Source organism: Scyliorhinus torazame, chromosome 18, assembly GCF_047496885.1.
Source record: "Scyliorhinus torazame isolate Kashiwa2021f chromosome 18, sScyTor2.1, whole genome shotgun sequence".
NCBI classification, from domain to species: Eukaryota; Metazoa; Chordata; class Chondrichthyes; order Carcharhiniformes; family Scyliorhinidae; genus Scyliorhinus; species Scyliorhinus torazame.
Genome location: NC_092724.1, coordinates 169,733,443 through 169,756,379, shown reverse-complemented (window position 1 = coordinate 169,756,379; position 22,937 = coordinate 169,733,443). Strand labels below are relative to the sequence as shown.

Genomic DNA, 22,937 nt, shown 5'->3' with positions numbered 1-22,937 from the left:
GTCAGACACTGGACTATCGCACTATAGAGTCAGACACTGGACTATCGCACTGTAGAGTCAGACACTGGACTATCGCACTATAGAGTCAGACACTGGACTATCGCACTATAGAGTCAGACACCGGACTATCGCACTATAGAGTCAGACACTGGACTATCGCACTATAGAGTCAGACACTGGACTATCGCACTATAGAGTCAGACACTGGACTATCGCACTATAGAGTCAGACACTGGACTATCGCACTATCGAGTCAGACACTGGACTATCTCACTATAGAGTCAGACACTGGACTATCTCACTATAGAGTCAGACACTGGACTATCGCACTATAGAGTCAGACACTGGACTATCGCACTATAGAGTCAGACACTGGACTATCGCACTATAGAGTCAGACACTGGACTATCGCACTATAGAGTCAGACACTGGACTATCGCACTATAGAGTCAGACACTGGACTATCGCACTATAGAGTCAGACACTGGACTATCGCACTATCGAGTCAGACACTGGACTATCTCACTATAGAGTCAGACACTGGACTATCTCACTATAGAGTCAGACACTGGACTATCGCACTATAGAGTCAGACACTGGACTATCGCACTATAGAGTCAGACACTGGACTATCGCACTATAGAGTCAGACACAGGACTATCGCACTATAGAGTCAGACACTGGACTATCGCACTATAGAGTCAGACACTGGACTATCTCACTATAGAGTCAGACACTGGACTATCGCACTATAGAGTCAGACACTGGACTATCGCACTATAGAGTCAGACACTGGACTATCGCACTATAGAGTCAGACACTGGACTATCTCACTATAGAGTCAGACACTGGACTAACGCACTATAGAGTCAGACACTGGACTATCGCACTATAGAGTCAGACACTGGACTACCGCACTATAGAGTCAGACACTGGACTATCTCACTATAGAGTCAGAGACCGGACTATCTCACTATAGAGTCAGACACTGGACTAACGCACTATAGAGTCAGACACTGGACTATCTCACTATAGAGTCAGACACTGGACTATCTCACTATAGAGTCAGACACTGGACTATCTCACTATAGAGTCAGACACTGGACTATCTCACTATAGAGTCAGACACCGGACTATCTCACTATAGAGTCAGACACTGGGCTATCGCACGAAAGAGTCAGACACTGGACTATCTCACTATAGAGTCAGACATTGGACTTTCTCACTATAGAGTCAGACACTGGACTATCGCACTATAGAGTCAGACACTGGACTATCTCACTATAGAGTCAGACACTGGGCTATCGCACTATAGAGTCAGACATTGGACTATCTCACTATAGAGTCAGACACTGGACTATCGCACTATAGAGTCAGACACTGGACTAATGCACTATAGAGTCAGACACTGGACTATCGCACGATAGAGTCAGACACTGGACTATCGCACTATAGAGTCAGACACTGGACTATCTCACTATAGAGTCAGACACTGGACTATCTCACTATAGAGTCAGACACTGGAGTATCGCACTATAGAGTCAGACACTGGACTATCTCACTATAGAGTCAGACACTGGACTATCGCACTATAGAGTCAGACACTGGACTATCGCACTATAGAGTCAGACACTGGACTATCGCACTATAGAGTCAGACACTGGACTATCGCACTATAGAGTCGGACACTGGAATATCTCACTACAGAGTCAGATACTGGACTATCGCACTATAGAGTCAGACACTGGACTATCTCACTATAGAGTCAGACACTGGACTATCTCACTATAGAGACAGGCACTGGACTATCGCACTATAGAGTCAGACACTGGACTATCTAACTATAGAGTCAGACACTGGAATATCTCACTACAGAGTCAGACACTGGAATATCTCACTATAGAGTCAGACACTGGACTATCTCACTATAGAGTCAGACACTGGACTATCTCACTATAGAGTCAGACACTGGACTATCTCACTATAGAGTCAGACACTGGACTATTGCACTATACAGACAGACACTGGGCTATCGCACTATACAGACAGACACTGGACTATCGCACTATAGAGTCAGACACAGGACTATCTCACTATAGAGTCAGACACTGGACTATCTCACTATAGAGTCAGACACTGGACTATCTCACTATAGAGTCAGACACTGGACTATCGCACTATAGAGTCAGACACTGGACTATTGCACTATACAGACAGACACTGGACTATCGCACTATAGAGTCAGACACTGGACTATCGCACTATAGAGTCAGACACTGGACTATCGCGCTATTGAGTCAGACACTGGACTATCGCACCTTAGAGTCAGACACTGGACTATCGCACTATAGAGTCAGACACTGGACTATCGCACTATAGAGTCAGACACTGGACTATCGCACTATAGAGTCAGACACTGGAATATCTCACTATAGAGTCAGACACTGGACTATCGCACTATACAGACAGACACTGGGCTATCGCACTATAGAGTCAGACACTGGACTATCGCACTATAGAGTCAGATTCTGGACTATCGCGCGATAGAGTCAGACACTGGACTATCTCACTATAGAGTCAGACACTGGACTATCGCACTATAGAGTCAGATACTGGACTATCGCGCGATAGAGTCAGACACTGGAATATCTCACTATAGAGTCAGACACTGGACTATCGCACTATAGAGTCAGACACTGGACTATCGCACTATAGAGTCAGATACTGGACTATCGCGCGATAGAGTCAGACACTGGAATATCTCACTATAGAGTCAGACACTGGACTATCGCACTATACAGACAGACACTGGGCTATCGCACTATAGAGTCAGACACTGGACTATCGCACTATAGAGTCAGACACTGGACTATCGCGCGATAGAGTCAGACACTGGACTATCTCACTATAGAGTCAGACACTGGACTATCGCACTACAGAGTCAGACACTGGGCTATCGCACTATAGAGTCAGACACTGGACTATCTCACTATAGAGTCAGACACTGGACTATCTCACTATAGAGTCAGACACTGGACTATCTCACTATAGAGTCAGACACTGGACTATCGCACTATAGAGTCAGACACTGGACTATCGCGCGATACAGTCAGACACTGGACTATCTCACTATAGAGTCAGACACTGGACTATCTCACTATAGAGTCAGACACTGGACTATCTCACTATAGAGTCAGACACTGGACTATCGCACTATAGAGTCAGACACTGGACTATCGCGCGATAGAGTCAGACACTGGACTATCTCACTATAGAGTCAGACACTGGACTATCGCACTATAGAGTCAGATACTGGACTATCGCGCGATAGAGTCAGACACTGGAATATCTCACTATAGAGTCAGACACTGGACTATCGCACTATACAGACAGACACTGGGCTATCGCACTATAGAGTCAGACACTGGACTATCGCACTATAGAGTCAGATACTGGACTATCGCGCGATAGAGTCAGACACTGGACTATCTCACTATAGAGTCAGACACTGGACTATCGCACTATAGAGTCAGACACTGGGCTATCGCACCTTCGAGTCAGACACTGGACTATCTCACTATAGAGTCAGACACTGGACTATCTCACTATAGAGTCAGACACTGGACTATCGCACTTTCGAGTCAGACACTGGACTATCGCACTATAGCGTCAGACACTGGGCTATCGCACTATAGAGTCAGACACTGGACTATCTCACTATAGAGTCAGACACCGGACTATCTCACTATAGAGTCAGACACTGGACTATCTCACTATAGAGTCAGACACAGGACTATCGCACTGTAGAGTCAGACACTGGGCTATCGCACTATAGAGTCAGACACTGGACTATCTCACTATAGAGTCAGACACAGGACTATCGCACTGTAGAGTCAGACACTGGGCTATCGCACTATAGAGTCAGACACTGGACTATCGCACTATAGAGTCAGACACCGGACTATCGCACTATAGAGTCAGACACCGGACTATCGCACTATAGAGTCAGACACTGGACTATCTCACTATTGAGTCAGATACTGGGCTATCGCACTATAGAGTCAGACACTGGACTATCGCACTATAGAGTCAGACACTGGACTATCTCACTATAGAGTCAGACACTGGACTATCGCACTACAGAGTCAGACACTGGACTATCGCACTACAGAGTCAGACACTGGACTATCGCACTATAGAGTCAGACACTGGACTATCGCTCTATAGAGTCAGACACTGGACTATCGCACTATAGAGTCAGACACTGGACTATCTCACTATAGAGTCAGACACTGGACTATCGCACTATAGAGTCAGACACTGGACTATCGCTCTATAGAGTCAGACACTGGACTATCGCTCTATAGAGTCAGACACTGGACTATCGCACTATAGTGTCAGACACTGGACTATCGCACTATAGAGTCAGACACTGGGCTATCTCACTATAGAGTCAGACACTGGACTATCGCTCTATAGAGTCAGACACTGGACTATCTCACTATAGAGTCAGACACTGGACTATCCCACTATAGAGTCAGACACTGGACTATCGCACTATAGAGTCAGACACTGGGCTATCGCACTATAGAGTCAGACACTGGACTATCTCTCTCTCTCTCACACTCACCTCTCACTCTCTCTCACACTCCCCTCTCCCTCTCTCTCACACTCACCACTCTCACTCTCACACTCACCTCTCTCTCACACACTTCCCTCTCCCTCTCTCTCACACTTACCTCTCCCTCTCTCTCACAATCACCTCTCCCTCTCTCTCACACTCACCTCTCCCTCTCTCTCAACTCCCCTCTTCCGCTCTCTCACACTCACCACTCTCTCTCTCACACTCTCCACTCTCACTCTCACACTCACCTCTCCCTCTCACACTTACCTCTCCCTATCTCTCACACTCCCTTCTCCCTCTCTCTCACACTCACCTCTCACTCACTCTCACACTCCCCTCTTCCCCTCTCGCACTCACCTCTCCCTCTCACTCTCACCTCTCCCTCTCTCTCACACTCCCTTCTCCCTCTCTCTCACACTCACCACGACAGTCCCCTCCCGCACTGTGTGTTTTACACGGACAGTCCCCTCCCGCACTGTGTGTTTTACACGGACAGTCCCCTCCCGCTTTACATTCTGAGCTGTCTTTCTTGTTGATCTGACCAATTGGATTCAATGACCCACTTTCAACATCTGCTTTTTACTCCTTTTTTCTGCTATTTCCAGATGTTGCTCGATGCATTGAAATTGCTTCTTGCCCTGTCTGTTGTCAATAATTTTGGTCTGAATGAATGGACTATCAATCGCCCAGATTTATGTCTGAGTTTGTGTTAGATTCTATGGTGTTTCACAGGCTGGTGAATCAACAGCGGAAAGTTCCTGTAAATGTAGAATCACTAAAATGGTTTTTTTGTCAATTTTATTGTCTCAACTGATCATTTCTTTCAGATTTGTCGTTGTTCAATAGATCAGTAATCGTAACACATCGATGATTTATGATCAAAAAGAAAATGCTGAAAAATGATTTATAATGTTCCACTCAATAATAAATCATTAAAACTTAATTTTGTACAATATTAAAAGGAATAAATAACAGCAAAAATCATCAGTCTCGAGCCCCAGACAGAATGAGCTGTTTCTGAGGTTCCTGTTCCACATTCTGCACAGGTGGAGGTCTTCAAAGAGGGAATATGGCTCTGTGTCCACATCTCTCCCATTGAGACTGAAAACACAGTAACATAAAATTAGATGAGTTAAGAATGAAAGGAAGTGAGGGCAGGTTAATAGGGTGGTGAAAAAGGCACATGGTCCATATGCCTTTCTTAATCGTGGCATAGATTACAAAACAGGGAGGACATGTTGGAGTTGGAGAACTTTGGTGAGGCCACAGCTGGAGCACTGTGTGCAATTCTGGTCACCACATTACAGGAAGGATGTGATTGCACAGGAGGGGGTACTGAGGAGATTCACCAGGATGTTGCCTGGGATGGAACATGTCAGTTATGAAGAGAGGTTGGATGAGCTTGGATTGTTTTCTCTGGAGCAGAGAAGACTGAGGGGCGACCTGATCGAGGTGGACAAGATTCTGAGGGGCACGGACAGGGTGGAGAGGGAGCAGCTGTTCCCCTGAGTTGGAGGGTCGGTTACGAGGGGGACACATGTTCAAGGTGAGGGGCGGGAAGTTCAGGGTGATTTGAGGAAAAACTTTTTTACCCAGAGGGTGGTGAGGGTCTGGAAGGCGCTGCCTGGGAGGGTGGGAGAGGCGGGTCTGGAATGCGCTGCCTGGGAGGGTGGGAGAGGCGGGTCTGGAACGCACGGCCTGGGAGGGTGGGAGAGGCGGGTCTGGAATGCGCTGCCTGGGAGGGTGGGAGAGGCGGGTCTGGAACGCGCTGCCTGGGAGGGTGGGAGAGGCGGGTCTGGAACGCGCTGCCTGGGAGGGTGGGAGAGGCGGGTCTGGAACGCACGGCCTGGGAGGGTGGGAGAGGCGGGTCTGGAATGCGCTGCCTGGGAGGGTGGGAGAGGCGGGTCTGGAACGCGCTGCCTGGGAGGGTGGGAGAGGCGGGTCTGGAATGCGCTGCCTGGGAGGGTGGGAGAGGCGGGTCTGGAACGCACGGCCTGGGAGGGTGGGAGAGGCGGGTCTGGAATGCGCTGCCTGGGAGGGTGGGAGAGGCGGGTCTGGAACGCACGGCCTGGGAGGGTGGGAGAGGCGGGTCTGGAATGCGCTGCCTGGGAGGGTGGGAGAGGCGGGTCTGGAACGCGCTGCCTGGGAGGGTGGGAGAGGCGGGTCTGGAATGCGCTGCCTGGGAGGGTGGGAGAGGCGGGTCTGGAACGCACGGCCTGGGAGGGTGGGAGAGGCGGGTCTGGAATTCGCTGCCTGGGAGGGTGGGAGAGGCGGGTCTGGAACGCACGGCCTGGGAGGGTGGGAGAGGCGGGTCTGGAACGCACGGCCTGGGAGGGTGGTGAGGATCTGGAACGCGCTGCCTGGGAGGGTGGGAGAGGCGGGTCTGGAACGCACGGCCTGGGAGGGTGGTGAGGGTCTGGAATGCGCTGCCTGGGAGGGTGGGAGAGGCGGGTCTGGAACGCACGGCCTGGGAGGGTGGGAGAGGCGGGTCTGGAATGCGCTGCCTGGGAGGGTGGGAGAGGCGGGTCTGGAACGCACGGCCTGGGAGGGTGGGAGAGGCGGGTCTGGAATGCGCTGCCTGGGAGGGTGGGAGAGGCGGGTCTGGAACGCACGGCCTGGGAGGGTGGGAGAGGCGGGTCTGGAACGCGCTGCCTGGGAGGGTGGGAGAGGCGGGTCTGGAACGCACGGCCTGGGAGGGTGGTGAGGATCTGGAACGCGCTGCCTGGGAGGGTGGGAGAGGCGGGTCTGGAACGCACGGCCTGGGAGGGTGGTGAGGGTCTGGAAGGCGCTGCCTGGGAGGGTGGGAGAGGCGGGTCTGGAACGCACGGCCTGGGAGGGTGGTGAGGGTCTGGAACGCACGGCCTGGGAGGGGGGGAGAGGCGGGTCTGGAACGCACGGCCTGGGAGGGTGGGAGAGGCGGGTCTGGAACGCACGGCCTGGGAGGGTGGGAGAGGCGGGTCTGGAACGCACGGCCTGGGAGGGTGGGAGAGGCGGGTTGCCTCACATCCTTTAAAAAGTACCTGGATGAGCGCTGGGGATGTCACAACATTCCAGGCTATGGGCCCAATGCTGGAAAATGGGATTAGGTGGCCAGCTCAGGGGTTTCTCATGCAGCGGGGCAGACTCGATGGGCCGAAGGGCCTTTACTGCTCTGTATTATTCTGTGATTTATATTTTCAGAAACACTCATTAGGTTTTTGAGGTTGTGGCTCACAGGCAGCTGGGACCTTCTCTGTCACACTGATCTCACTCACACCCCTTCTTCTGTTACAGTAACAAAATGCAAACCGATAACTAATTCATCACGGAAAAGCTCTTCATCAAAACTCTCCTCCTGTCAGTCATACTGTGCATTTCTGCCCTCCCTCGCACAGCCAGGTAAGGACTGTCAATTCTGAGTGGAATCTCGAACTTGGGCACCAGCCAGCAAACGTCTCACAGCTGCCTGAGATTAACCAGCCGGCGGACAGTGCGTCAGGGCCCTGGTCCAGAGAGGTGTTAACAAGGGGTTTCTCACTGGCTGCTGACGGTTTTCCCATACTACCAAACTCTGAATGGTCAAGTCTCAGCACAGAATCTGCTGCCGCCCTGTGTAAGCCTCAGGGAGGAAGAGATTCGAAAGTGTCTCTGCCTCAAACATCCACAATATTTGGTGCACTGTCAGACGGTCAGTACTGAGGGAGTGCCGCACTGTCAGAGGGTCAGTACTGAGGGAGTGCTGCACTGTCAGAGGGTCAGTACTGAGGGAGTGCCGCACTGTCAGAGGGTCAGTACTGAGGGAGTGCTGCACTGTCAGAGGGTCAGTACTGAGGGAGTGCCGCACTGTCAGAGGGTCAGTACTGAGGGAGTGCTGCACTGTCAGAGGGTCAGTACTGAGGGAGTGCCGCACTGTCAGAGGGTCAGTACTGAGGGAGTGCTGCACTGTCAGAGGGTCAGTACTGAGGGAGTGCCGCACTGTCAGAGGGTCAGTACTGAGGGAGTGCTGCACTGTCAGAGGGTCAGTACTGAGGGAGTGCTGCACTGTCAGAGGGTCAGTACTGAGGGAGTGCTGCACTGTCAGAGGGTCAGTACTGAGGGAATGCCGCACTGTCAGAGGGTCAGTACTGAGGGAGTGCCGCACTGTCAGAGGGTCAGTACTGAGGGAGTGCTGCACTGTCAGAGGGTCAGTACTGAGGGAGTGCTGCACTGTCAGAGGGTCAGTACTGAGGGAGTGCTGCACTGTCAGAGGGTCAGTACTGAGGGAGTGCTGCACTGTCATAGCGTCAGTACTGAGGGAGTGCTGCACTGTCAGAGGATCAGTACTGAGGGAGTGCCGCATTGTCAGAGGGTCAGTACTGAGGGAGTGCTGCACTGTCAGAGGGTCAGTACTGAGGGAGTGCCGCATTGTCAGAGGGTCAGTACTGAGGGAGTGCCGCACTGTCAGAGGGTCAGTACTGAGGGAGTGCTGCACTGTCAGAGGGTCAGTACTGAGGGAGTGCCGCACTGTCAGAGGGTCAGTACTGAGGGAGTGCTGCACTGTCAGAGGGTCAGTACTGAGGGAGTGCCGCACTGTCAGAGGGTCAGTACTGAGGGAGTGCTGCACTGTCAGAGGGTCAGTACTGAGGGAGTGCCGCACTGTCAGAGGGTCAGTACTGAGGGAGTGCCGCACTGTCAGAGGGTCAGTGCTGAGGGAGTGCCGCACTGTCAGAGGGTCAGTACTGAGGGAGTGCTGCACTGTCAGAGGGTCAGAACTGAGGGAGTGCCGCACTGTCAGAGGGTCAGTACTGAGGGAGTGCTGCACTGTAAGAGGGTCAGTACTGAGGGAGTGCTGCACTGTCAGAGGGTCAGTACTGAGGGAGTGCTGCACTGTCAGAGGGTCAGTACTGAGGGAGCGCCGCACTGTCAGAGGGTCAGTGCTGAGGGAGCGCTGCACTGTCAGAGGGTCAGTACTGAGGGAGTGCCGCACTGTCAGAGGGTCAGTACTGAGGGAGCGCCGCACTGTCAGTGGGTCAGTACTGAGGGAGCGCCGCACTGTCAGAGGGTCAGTACTGAGGGAGTGCTGCACCGTCAGAGGGTCAGTACTGAGGGAGTGCTGCACCGTCAGAGGGTCAGTACTGAGGGAGTGCTGCACTGTCAGAGGGTCAGTACTGAGGGAGCGCCGCACTGTCAGTGGGTCAGTACTGAGGGAGCGCCGCACTGTCAGAGGGTCAGTACTGAGGGAGTGCTGCACCGTCAGAGGGTCAGTACTGAGGGAGTGCTGCACCGTCAGAGGGTCAGTACTGAGGGAGTGCTGCACTGTCAGAGGGTCAGTGCTGAGGGAGCGCCGCACTGTCAGTGGGTCAGTGCTGAGGGAGTGCCGCACTGTCTGATCCTATGATTATGCATTGACGTTAACCATCCTATGTTCCTGCTCCAGGTGGGCTAACCCATGTAGTAGGTGTTCCTGTGAGAGGCTGCACAATGTCTTCAGGGAGCGATGTAAGTCAGGGGAGAACCTCTCACAGAGGGTAACTGCACTCTGCAGAGTGCCTCATCCTCTAATGGCTCCTCACTTTCACCCAACTCTCACTTATGGCTGCAAGTGGTTGTTATCGTGAGGCAGCAAGTACACCTCGTAAAGCAGTTATACCTGAGCCAAACCAGGAGGAGGCTGCTGTTACGTCTCCTACTCGCCAATTTCGGGATTCGGTTTTCCTGCCAAACAAAACCTGAATCCCATAGGCTGGGCGGAATGAGACTAATCTGCGGTCCGACATTGTTGAAGGTGGATCAGTCTGGGTTGTGCAATCTGCAGAGTTCAACAAAATACCCATGTCCAGGTCATCCACTGCCTCCTGATTTCCTGGCCGGGTCTCGGCTCCTCCTGATTTCCTGGCCGGGTCTCGGCTCCTCCAGAAGGTGGGGGATGGGCGGCCGCCTCATGTTTACTTTGGTGAAAGTTCAAATGGAGATTCAGGGTGACTGGACATGGGGGTGAGAAATTGGGGGTGGGGGGGGGGGGGGGGCGGTGAGTTGCAGCCATTGCCAATCCGGGCGGCACCTTCACACAATTATAATGAGAAACACTTTCATCAGAAAGAAAGAATTGGACTGAAGTCAAAAATGTGAAGGGCTTTGGGGGAGAGAGCGAGAGAGTGGGAATGGGTGGTTACTGTGGTGATGGATACTGGGATTGTTATTTTGTTATGGGGTGGGGAGCAGAGGGAGGGGGGGTTAGAAGACCGCTGAGAGGGGAGAGGTTGTTGGAAGGTGACATGGTGAGGGACGAGTTCATGAGGCGAGCATCAGCTGATTATGGGAGGGACTTTAACACGGTCACAGATGCAAGGCTGGATCGGTCCAGTTCGAGGACAGGGAGGTTGTCAGCGGCTGAGAAGGAACTAAAGGGATTTATGGGAGGGGTGGATTGGTGAAGGCTTGGGTTGCCGAGAGCGAAAGAGCACTCATTCTTTTCCCATGTACATGAAGCCGACTCCCGGATTGACTTTTTCGTTATGGATAGCACATTGCGGGCGGCATGTGGCGCAGTGGTTAGCACTGGGACTGCGGCGCTGAGGACCCGGGTTCGAATACCGGCCCTGGGTCACTGTCCGTGTGGAGTTTGCACATTCTCCCCGTGTCTGCGTGTGTTTCACCTCCACAACCCAAAGATGTGCAGGGTAGGTGGATTGGCTGCGCTAAATTGCCCCTTACTTGGAAAAAAAATAATAATTGGGTACACTAAATTTATATTTTTAAAAATGGATAGGACGTTGCTGGCGGTGGTGGTGGATGCTGACTACTGAGTGATAGTGGTGTCAGATCATGCCCCGCACTGGGTGGACTTACCGGTGAGTAAGGGGAGGGCCAGCGCCCGCACTGGAGGTGAGATGTAGGAGTATTAGCGGAGGAGGAGGAGGTGTGTGTGTAGGTGAGGGAGGCCATTCGGAGATATGTAGAGATAAATGATAAGGGGGAGATTTCAGCAGCTACGATATGGGAGGTGTTGAAGGCAGTGGTGAGAGGGAAGTTTATCTCAATACCGGCTCATAGGGAGAAGGCGGAGCGGATGGAGATGGATAGATTAGTGGGGGACATCCTCCAGGTGGTCAGGAGGTACAAGGAAACCCTGGAGGCAGGGTCGTTGATGGAGCGGCAGAAGCTGCAGATGGAGTTTGGGCTGATATCTATGAGGAAGGTGGTGGGGCGGTTGAGGACGGCGAGAGGGGCGGTGTATGAATATGGGCAGAAGGCCAGTAGGATGCTGGCACACCAGCCAAGGAAACGGGAGACGGCTAAGGAGATAGGGAAAGTGAAGGATAGAGAGGGGAACACGATCTTGGACCCGGCTGGGGTTTCCGAGGGTGGAGGAAGAGCTGGTGGAGGGCCTAGGGGCCCCAATTGGGCTGATTGAAGTGTGGTGGGGCTGCAGGCAGTGCAGTCGGGCAAGGCCCCAGGGCTGGATGGGTACCCAGTGGAGTTTTATAAATCGTTTTCAGGAGTGCTGGGGCCCTTGCTGGTAAGGGCATTTAATGAGGCTAGAGAGCGAGGGGTAACCCCCCCCCCCCCCCAAACAATGTCGCAGGCCTCAATTTCTCTTATCCTGAAGCGGGATAAGGACCCAGAACAATGTGGGTCGTACAGGCCAATCTCCCTTCTAAATTAGATTCCTGGCCAAGATCCTGGCCTCGAGGATTACGTGCCAGGGGTGATAGGGGAGGACCAGACGGGGTTTGTGAAAGGGAAGCATTTAGTGGTGAACATTAGAAGGCTGTTAAATGTGATCATGATGCCCTCTGTGGGAATGGAGGTGGTGGCCGCCATTGTTAGACATTTAGCTGCTGTTGTATAAAGAGTCAAAGGTTCTGCTCCTTTTACAAACACTTTTATTCCACTTTAACATACTCTGTACAAAACTCTATCTTCACATCACCTGACACAAAGGCCACCTGAATCCCCTTTACATATCAGTGTCAATTATTGGATACTTAACATAAATGAGACAACTAATTGGAATGTCTCTTAACCCATTACTTAATAGTCTCCCCTTCCTTGGGGAAAAAAAATAATTAGGCGAAATCAAAATTACAAGAAACTCAAAAACACACACATAATTTCCCCCCTTCTTTTTTTTCATTTTTTTTCAGGAAGATAAAAAAACAGTCACAGAAACGGGCGCCCTTCATTCACAAGATCCAAAAGTTTCTGTGAACTAGCCCCTCTATTTGTAAAACAGTCTGACAATTGATAGCTACTGTCGACCCATTTAATTTTTGCTATTTCCCATCTGTCCAATATCTGCTTCAAACTTGCGATGTCTATCCTTAACCTTATTTCATTGACACTTTTTGTAGAGTGCACATTTTCCCACAGGGATTTATTGTCAACATGACAGTCAATAGGTATATTTCCCAAATCCCCTAATCCCAACATTTCTGTCAATATCTGAGATATATAAAGGCCATATCCACCGCCTCTACAAGGCTTAATGTCGCAGCAGCCAAAGTGCTTTTGACCACTCTCTTTATTTTCTTTGTTTCCCACACAAGAGGACAACATATACCATTGTTCTCCAAAAGGAAAATTATAAAACCTCCTGCGCTTGAAACCCCATCACATAAATTTGCTTAGGGTGCGTAAGAACATAAGAACTAGGAACAGGAGTAGGCCAACTGGCCCCTCGAGCCTGCTCCGCCATTTAATGAGATCATGGCTGATCTTTGTGGACTCAGCTCCACTCTCCGGCCCGTACACCATATCCCCGAATCCCTTTATTCTTTAGAAAGGCATCTATCTTTTTCTTAAAAACGTTTAAAGAAGCCTCAACTGCTTCACTGGGCAAGGAATTCCAGAGATTCACAACCCTTTGGGTGAAGAAGTTCCTCCTACACTCCATCCTAAATCTACTTCCCCTTATTTTGAGGCTATGCCCCCTAGTTCTGCTTTCCCCGACCAGTGGAAACAACCTGCCCGCATCTATCCTGTCTATTCCCTTCATAATCTTATATGTTTCAATAAGATCCCCCCGCATCCTTCTAAACTCCAATGAGTACAGTCCCAGTCTACTCAACCTCTCGTCATAATCTAATCCCCTCAACTCTGGGATCAACCTAGTGAATCTCCTCTGCACTCCCTCCAGTGCCAATATGTCCTTTCTCAGGTAAGGAGACCAAAACTGAACACAATACTCCAGATGCGGCCTCACCAACACCCGATACAATTGCAGCATAACCTCCCTAGTCTTAAATTCCATCCCTCTTGCAATGAAAGACAAAACTCGATTAGCCTTCTTAATCACCTGTTGCACCTGCACATCAACTTTTTGCGACTTGTGCACCAGCACACCCAGGTCCCTCTGCACAGCAGCATGTTTTAACATCTTACCGTTTAAATAATAATCCATTCTGATAATAATAATTATCAGATTAATTCTGATTAAATAATGATCCATCACGATAATCGATGTTCCTACGGTCACCTAAAACCGGGAATCTCAAAACACACTCCTGCATTTTTAGTTTGGCCAACGCTTTATTTGCTCTTATTATGTCTTCCACTTTGGGATCATTCATTTTTGTACTCAACTCTAAGACATCAAAACTCACGTCCGGTCTAGTCTGTCTACCTAACCAATTCAGTTGCTCTTTTTCCATCTTTGAAACCATTGCGTCTTTTTGTGAAAACCCGGCCACGACTAATTGCTATTGGGCTGATGCTTTCCAAATATGATTGCTGACGTAAAGTTGCCCCTAACTTAGTCTGTCCGATTTCCAGTCCAATATATTTAAATGCACCGGAAGCCTGACTTCCGACCCTGAATTCTTTCCTCAAACCAGAGATTACAATAGCTTCGAAATCAGTAGTCCCACTCCACAAAAAATCATCGACATGCATCATAAAGATGCCAGAAAGAATTCCTTTATAGTGCCAGTAAAACATTGCAGGATCTGCTTTCAACTGGCAACAGCCTAACTTTAACAAAACTGACCTTACCGAAAAATACCAGACTCTAGGCGCATCATTTAATCCATATACACATTTGTTCAACTTCCAGAGTACCCCTTCTGTGTTAGCTGCTTCTTTAGGAGGACGGAGAAAAATGTCTCTCTGGAGCTGATGCCCCTGCAAAAAGGCAGCTTTTATATCTATAGATTTGCATTCCCATGCCTTTGTGGCTAATGGAGCCAAGAAGATCTTTAAAATAACCTTTCCTGCCGTAGGCAACTCAATCCTTAAATCCTGATCTTCTAAGTTTTCTTCAAATCCCCTTGCCACAAGCCTGGCCTTTGCCTTGTAAGTTCCATCTGGAAGAACCTTTTCCATGCAAATCCGTCGGTGGGATAGAGCTCTTTGTCCCCTATTCGGTACTTCCATGTATACCCTAAAATCACTCCAACTATACAGTTCTTGCTGTTTGGCATCTTTGATAACTTTTTCATCTAATTTATTGGAAGCCACCAAAATCTCACGTGCATGTGGGCTTCTACTCCTATTAGTATTCGTAGTCTTACTCGTGTTCCAAGACCTTGACAAACTACGTCCCCTCTCCCGCCTGGTCTCTCGTTCTGTACTGCTACTGCTTGATCTTTCCCTTCTGCTGTGGGATGTCCTTTCAATAGTTCTCGACCTTTTCCTGCGGACCTGTTCACTATCCGATGTACTATCTGAACTGGCACTGCGTTTCTGTGCCCTCCATTTTTGAACTTCATGGTCCCAATCCATTGTCTTGACTCCTTCCCCTGAATGCTGTACATTCAACCAATGTTTATACTTTCCAGTGGCCTTCCCTGCTCTACTAATAACAGTTGCATCCTTCCATTGACTAGACCCTTCAGGCAAGTATGTCACTTTTGTTCCAACTTTTGGCAGTTGTCCTTTTGTAAAAATGGCCTGTTCTAATTCATCAGAAGTGTTGTGTTCCTCCACAGAAACCCTGTCTATATCAGTTAATTGGTCCTCATAGTTCTGTAACACATGCGGACCAGATGATTCTGGTTCCTTGTCATGTCTGTCTGCTCTGTCTTAATTTGAAAATTTGTAATCTGTACCCATTATCCTTGATGAATGGACCCTAACAGTTTGATTACCATGGTGCAAAATAATTGTTTTGCCATCTATGCCTATGATCTTCCCTGGGCCTGTCCATTCATTAAAACTGCCTCTCTTATAGTATACCATGCCTCCTTGCTGAAAAACGGCATCTGATGGCCGTACGTTATGTCTTAAAGCTCTGTGAATTCTTTCAGAGACTTCTGCTTCCAAAAAAGCTTTTCTACTGCTATGTAATGCATTTAAATGTTCAGCAAAGGCAGAGCTAATTGTAGTCCCCTCCCAAGCTGGAGGCTGGTCATCCAAAATGGACGGAAGTTTAGGATTTCTACCAAACACTAATTGATAGGGACTATAGCCCCCAACCATCTGCAATGAATTCTTTGCATGTACTGTCCATGCTAAAGCTGAATTTAACTTGCAGTTTGGTCTATCTGCCTAAATTATCCGGAGCATGTCATCTATTACTGCATGGTTTCTTTCACACACACCATTACTAAATGGGCTTTCTGCAGCCGTATTCATAACTGTGATATTCACGTTTTCACACATATTCCTAAACTCATCATTAGCAAATTCTCCCCCATTGTCCATAAGGAATTTTGCCGGTGGACCCATTCCTGTCCCTATCCATTTTTCCACGATTTGATCCAGAATTACTCTCTTTTCTTTACTTCGTACAATCGTTGATTGACTAAATCTAGTTGCTAAATCTACAAAATGCAAAATAAATATATTATTGGCTTTATCCCAGATCTTAAGGTCCATGGCCACAATGTCGTTAAAATCCCTGGCCAAAGGTAGGGTTACTATTGGTCGTGCTGGTGTCCTTCTGTACTTCCTACAAACTTCACAGCATCACTAACCTGTTCTATCAGTTTAGTATAGTCTTCATCCCTTACCCCTGCATCCTTTAATACATTTTTCAGCCTCCAAGGTGACGGATGCGCAAATTGCCTATGCAGTTTTAATACCACAAGCTTTTGATCAGCTAAAGTCCCATTTTCAACTGCCATTAACACATCCTTAACCACTCTACTTGAAAAATTATTTGCCAGTAATGGAATACAATAGTGTCCCAACTGTGTAAATTGTAAGTCCACCGTCTTTCCAAAAACTGTTGCCTTATCCTGTTCCACATCCAGTTTCATGTGTGCTTTCTTCATTGACGAAGCAAAGGTATCTCACTTGATACAACATCCGTGCTAATGAAATGATTCACTCCGGCAATATTGCAAGGGATCACCACTCTTTTCAGCGACTTCAGAGTATTATCATCCCCAAACCTGAAACTTGTGGAACTTTCAAATTCCTTAACCTTGTTACGATTTTCAGCATTCAAGGAGTCCACGTAACATTTTAACCAGTCAATTCCACACATAGTAGATGTGCAGCCACTGTCCAATACAGCACAGTTGAAGGATTCTGCAACCAACACCCTCATTACCGGCGTAAAACTGCTTGTTAATAGGACAATGCCTTCTTTCTGGTCACTATCTTTTTCCTCTTCTGACTCTTCCGTGTCATGTGTCGCTTCAAACACTCTATCATAACGAGTTGGACAGTTGAAAGCACAATGGTATTGAGAGTCACACCGAAAACATCGATTTATCAAACCCCGGGCTTTTCTGGGGTTCATCTTCCTATTGTAGATTCTAACTGGGTTTCTGTCTTCATAATTTCCAGGTCCCGATCTCCCTCTATAGTCTTGGAACCTGTTTGAAGCCATACGATTTCGCCATCCTGTTAGTAGCGTATCTTCCATATTCTGCCTTATTGCAGGCTGACCTATCTGTGTCATCAGAGCCATCGGAATCGAATGTTTCCCCAGAAACTTTTTTAAAGCTTTTGTCATCTGATCGAATAAGGTATCCTCATCCGTAAACTGAACTCCTGTCAAAACCAGGAGCCTATCCATGTTGCTCACTCTAGCACAGTCAAGTAATTTAAATGCCAACACAGACTGTGGCAATTCCAGGTTGTATTTCTGCAGCTTTTATATAGTCTGCCAAATTCCATTATATAGTCTTCCATGGAGATATCCTCCATTTTCCGGAACTTATCAAAATCCGACCATGCTTCATACGCACTTAACAAGTCATCTTTCTGATAAATCTTATCCATATAATGTAATAAAGTCTCCAGACCTTCTTCTGAGTCTAACTCTTCCAATTCCAGCTCAGAAAGCTCTTTGTTTCGGATTTTACTGCCATATGGTAGAGAAAGAGCCAATGCCATACCTTGTTTTCTCTTTCCCAAAGCAGTTACCTTAGTCCACATAACTACTGCACTTCTCCATTGGTCGTACGATTCCCTTTCAGAAAATAAGGTAGGATAGTCATATCCAGCCATCTTTATCCTGGGTTCAGCCATGTATCTTCTTTTTTTTCCTCACTCACTCCTTGGTTTGATCTGGAATATTCCTTGGGGGGGGGGGGGGGGGGGGGGGGGGGGGGGGTCGCTATTTGTGGAGGACCTACTTTTGTATATTTCTGACCCGCTGGGGGGATTGGAGAGATTATGGGGATTCTTGGGGAATTCAGCCGGTTTTCAGCGTATATATTGAATATGGGTAGGAGCAAAGTCTTTGCGATCCAGGCGAGGGGGAAGGAGAGGTGATTGGGGGAGATGCCGTTGAAGGTGGTGGAAGGGAGTTTTCGGTATTTGGGTATCCAGGTGGCGCAGGTGTAGGGCCTGCTACACAAGCTGAATCTGGCTCGGTTAGTGGAGCAGATGAAGGAGGGCTTTGGAAGGTGGGATGTGCTCCCGTTGTCACTGGCGGGGAGGGTGGGATATGCTCCCGTTGTCACTAGCGGGGAGGGTGGGATGTGCTCCCGTTGTCACTGGCGGGGAGGGTGGGATATGCTCCTGTTGTCACTGGCGGGGAGGGTGGGATGTGCTCCCGTTGTCACTGGCGGGGAGGGTGGGATATGCTCCCGTTGTCACTGGCGGGGAGGGTGGGATGTGCTCCCGTTGTCACTGGCGGGGAGGGTGGGATGTGCTCCCATTGTCACTGGCGGGGAGGGTGGGATACGCTCCCGTTGTCACTGGCGGGGAGGGTGGAATGTGCTCCCGTTGTCACTGGCGGGGAGGGTGGGATATGCTCCCGTTGTCACTGGCGGGGAGGGTGGGATATGCTCCCGTTGTCACTGGCGGGGAGGGTGGGATGTGCTCCCGTTGTCACTGGCGGGGAGGGTGGGATATGCTCCCGTTGTCACTGGCGGGGAGGTTGGGATATGCTCCCGTTGTCACTGGCAGGGAGGGTGCAGACGGTAAAGATGAAGGTTCACCCAAGGTTTTTGTTTGTATCTCAGTGCCTGCCTATTTTTATCCCAAAGACTTTTTTTTAATAGGGTGAACTCGGTGATGTCTGGGTTTGTGTGGGTGAGTAAGACCCCGCGGGTAAATCAGGTGCTGGGGTCGAGAGGGGGTGTTGCTGGCACTACCGAATTTCAGGAACTACTACTGGGCGGTGAACATAGTAATGCTGGTCAGGAAGTGGGTCGTGGGGGAGGGTTCGGTATGGGAGCGGGGCGGAGGTAGCCTCATGTCGGGGCACAAGTTTAGGGGCCCTGTTAACGGCACCTCTGCCATTCTCGCCGGCTCGGTACTCAACAAGCCCGGTGGTAGTGACGGCCTTGAGGGTGTGACCAGTGGCGGAAGCATATGGGAGTGGAGGGGGCATCGGTGTGTGCACCTATATGTGGCAACCACCAGTTTGCACCGGGGGGGGGGGAGGGGTTTGGAAGGGTGGCAGTGAGCTGGGATTGAGCAGTTTGGGGATCCGTGCTTGGAGGAGGGAGTTTGCGCTCCCCGGGGTGGGGTGTCGCTATCTGCAGGTGAGGGACTTTACACGGAGGCAGGTTTCGACCTTCCCGCTCCTACCGCCCCAGGGGGATGCAGGACAAGGTGGTGTCAAAAATGGAGTCGGGGAGGGGAAGGTCTCAGAAATTTATAAAGAGTTGATGTAATGGGAGGGGGCCCCGATAGGGGAGGTGAAGCAATAGAGGGAGGAAGAATTGGGCAAGGTATTAGAGGCGGGATTATGGGACGAGGCCCTGAATAGGGTTAACGCGTCCTCGTCGTGTGCGAGGCTCAGCCTGATATAGTTCAAGGTGGTCCACAAGGGTGGACATGATTGTGGCCCGTATGAGCAGGTTCTTCAGGGGTGGAGGATAGGTGTGGGCGGTGTGTAGGAGGACCCGCAAATCATGTCCACATGTTTTGGGTATGTCCGAGGCTTAGAGGATTTTGGCAATGATTTGCCGATGTCACGTCCACGGTATTGAAGGTACGGGTGTTTCCGAGTCCAGAGGTGGCGTTTTTGGGTGTGTGTCAGAAGACCCAGGAGTCCAGGGGGTGAGAGAGGCCAGATGTTTTGGCCTTTGCCTCCCTGGTAGCCCGGAGACGGATCTTATTGGTGTGGAGGGATTGGGGGCATGGGTCAGTGACAGGCCGGGTTTCTCAGCCTCCAGAAGATCAAGTTCGCTCTGAGGGGATCGATGCTAGGGTTCATCCGGAAGGTAGCAGCCGTTTATTGACTTCTTTGGAGAAAATCAAGCTGTCAGCAGATGGAACGGGGGGGGCGGGGGGTAAAGGGAAAGAGGGAGGCAGAGGGGGGCTGGTCAGGTGGGAAATAGTTAATGACAAAGGGGGATTGGGGACCTGTGTATGTGAGCCACATTGGCTGGGCCTGGGTTTTGGTTGGGGGGTGTTATTTGTTTTGTTGCTTTTTTTATCTTGAAAATTGTTTAAATTATTATATACGCCTTAATGAGATATTTTCAAAAAAAATCTAGATATTCAAAGCTGAGGTACATTGACATTTGATCAGCGAAGCAGTCCAGGGTTATGGCGATGGGCAGGATAATGGGGCTGAATAGTAGAGCCGGCTCGAAGGGCCCGAATGACCTCCTGCTCCTAGTTCTTATTGAAACCCAGCCTGAGTAGCGGCCCCTCTTCATCCTTCACTCATTCCCAGGCAGGGTCACAGGCTCCACTCTGCCCTCCATCTCCAGCCTCCTCCATGGCTTCAGATGGGACATGTTTAAACTCCGCAGGCAGGACCCACATCCACACAGCTCCAAGTTTAAACAGTACACCAGACCAGGCTTCCTCTTTCACCACCCAGTGCTCTGGGATCTCTCTCTTTCAGCACCCAGTGCTCTGGGAACTCCCTCTTTCAGCACCCAGTGCTCTGGAACCTCCCTCTTTCAGCACCCAGTGCTCTGGGACCTCCCTCTTTCAGCACCCAGTGCTCTGGAACCTCCCTCTTTCAGCACCCAGTTCTCTGGGATCTCCCTCTTTCACCACCCAGTGCTCTGGGATCTCTCTCTTTCAGCACCCAGTGCTCTGGAAACTCCCTCTTTCAGCACCCAGTGCTCTGGAACCTCCCTCTTTCAGCACCCAGTGCTCTGGGACCTCCCTCTTTCAGCACCCAGTGCTCTGGGAACTCCCTTTTTCAGCACCCAGTGCTCTGGGATCTCCTTCTTTCAGCACCCAGTGCTCTGGGACCTCCCTCTTTCAGCACCCAGTGCTCTGGGACCACCCTCTTTCAGCACCCAGTGCTCTGGGATCTCCCTTTTTCAGCACCCAGTGCTCTGGGATCTCCTTCTTTCAGCACCCAGTGCTCTGGGACCTCCCTCTTTCAGCACCCAGTGCTCTGGGACCTCCCTCTTTCAGCACCCAGTGCTCTGGGACCACCCTCTTTCAGCACCCAGTGCTCTGGGATCTCCCTTTTTCAGCACCCAGTGCTCTGGGAACTCCCTCTATCAGCACCCAGTGCTCTGGGAACTCCCTCTATCAGCACCCAGTGCTCTGGGAACTCCCTCTTTCAGCACCCAGTGCTCTGGGAACTCCCTCTTTCGAGTAGTTAGTGTCACAGGAAATGGAGGGAAAATCTAATTGTTTTTTATGACCCTTTTCAGGTTCTGTAATGCCGAATGGAAGTTTGTCTTCGGAGCTTGACTGTCAGTGTTTTACTAATCTAACACCGCTGTGCCCTTGCATTGACAACCAGATGTCAGCAGAGGAACCTTCACTCTCATGTCCGCTGGGCAAAGCGGCCACTGGAAACTCTGCACAGCCGGAGGAATCACTCGGGATTTGAAATGTCAGCCCCAATCAAGCCCTGTTAATAGTTAAAACTCATCTCTGAATGTATGTGGAAATGTTTGTTTAAAGAATCCATTTTGTGTGTTTTTGACTGTTGTGTCCAGAGGGAGCAGTTAGTGTGGATGTTAAAGGGACCGAGATTTAGCTGTAATTGAAGGCGTTTCGAGTCTGCTTGGCCACAATGTGAATAAAATGGAAAATTCGCCCATTTACTCCATGCTCTGCTTTCTGATGTTGGTTTGTGTCATCGCTGAGAGATCACCACTTGTACACCCTCCCTCTGAGCACAATGACCACATGGTCAAGATTATTCATCAATGGTCCATTTCCCCATCTCTGCCTGGAGAATGGACCCGTGATAGCAGCAAAGCCCAAACTGAGAGGAATCTGGCGAGACCCAGGTCCCGAGTCGGCTCCAGCTGCTTCGTGCCCGGTGCGATTAGCGGGAATTAAGTTGCTTCCAGTTTATTGTGTTAGTGCTTCAGGTGCCAGGGCCACGCGGTTCAGTCCCGATGCATCAACTCCTCTTTCCAAGATGCACAGCTCAAAGCGACACCGGAGACAATCCCTGGCCAGGGAGGAGGGGCGGGTGGGATTTCCAAATCCTCGTCCTCTCTCCCATCCAGAAGGGTGAGGGGCAGCAGACTGATCCAAACACCAACACAGGCAAGTGCCCATCCAACCCATTCCCGTACCAGCCTCCCCGAACAGGCGCCGGAATGTGGTGACTAGGGGCTTTTCACAGTAACTTCATTTGAAGCCCACTTGTCACAATAAGCGATTTTCATTCCCCACCCTGACTTGGAAATATATCACCTCCCTTCGATGTAATAGACCGGCATTCTCCAGCTGTTCCAGCCAGCAGCAGCCAGCCAATGGGGTTCCGGCAGGGATGGGGTGGGTGTGTCAGGGTGTGGGTCAGAGTGTGGGGGTCAGAGTGTGGGGGTCAGAGTGTGGGGGTCAGAGTGTGGGGGTCAGAGTGTGTGGGTCAGGGTGTGGGGGTCAGGGTGTGTGGGTCAGGGTGAGTGGGTCAGTGTGGGGGTCAGGGTGTGTGGGTCAGGGTGTGTGGGTCAGAGTGTGTGGGTCAGGGTGTGTGGGTCAGGGTGTGGGGGTCAGGGTGTGGGGGTCAGGGTGTGGGGGTCAGGGTGTGGGTCAGGGTGTGTGGGTCAGGGTGTGTGGGTCAGGGTGTGTG

The 22,937-nt window shown here is 50.3% G+C and overlaps 1 protein-coding gene across 3 annotated transcripts in view; it reads left to right on the top strand.

Moving 5' to 3' along the window:
- Positions 1-21,962, top strand: part of LOC140395746 (glutamine-rich protein 2-like) — a 342,552-nt gene extending 320,590 nt beyond the window's left edge. For all 3 annotated transcript variants that reach the window (XM_072483896.1, XM_072483897.1, XM_072483898.1), the window contains 2 exons: positions 7,898-8,002; positions 21,559-21,962. In XM_072483896.1, the coding sequence (XP_072339997.1) occupies positions 7,898-8,002; positions 21,559-21,740 (287 nt within the window). In that variant the 3' untranslated portion in view covers positions 21,741-21,962. The remainder of the gene's footprint in view (positions 1-7,897; positions 8,003-21,558) is intronic.
- The last annotated feature ends 975 nt before the right edge of the window (positions 21,963-22,937 follow it).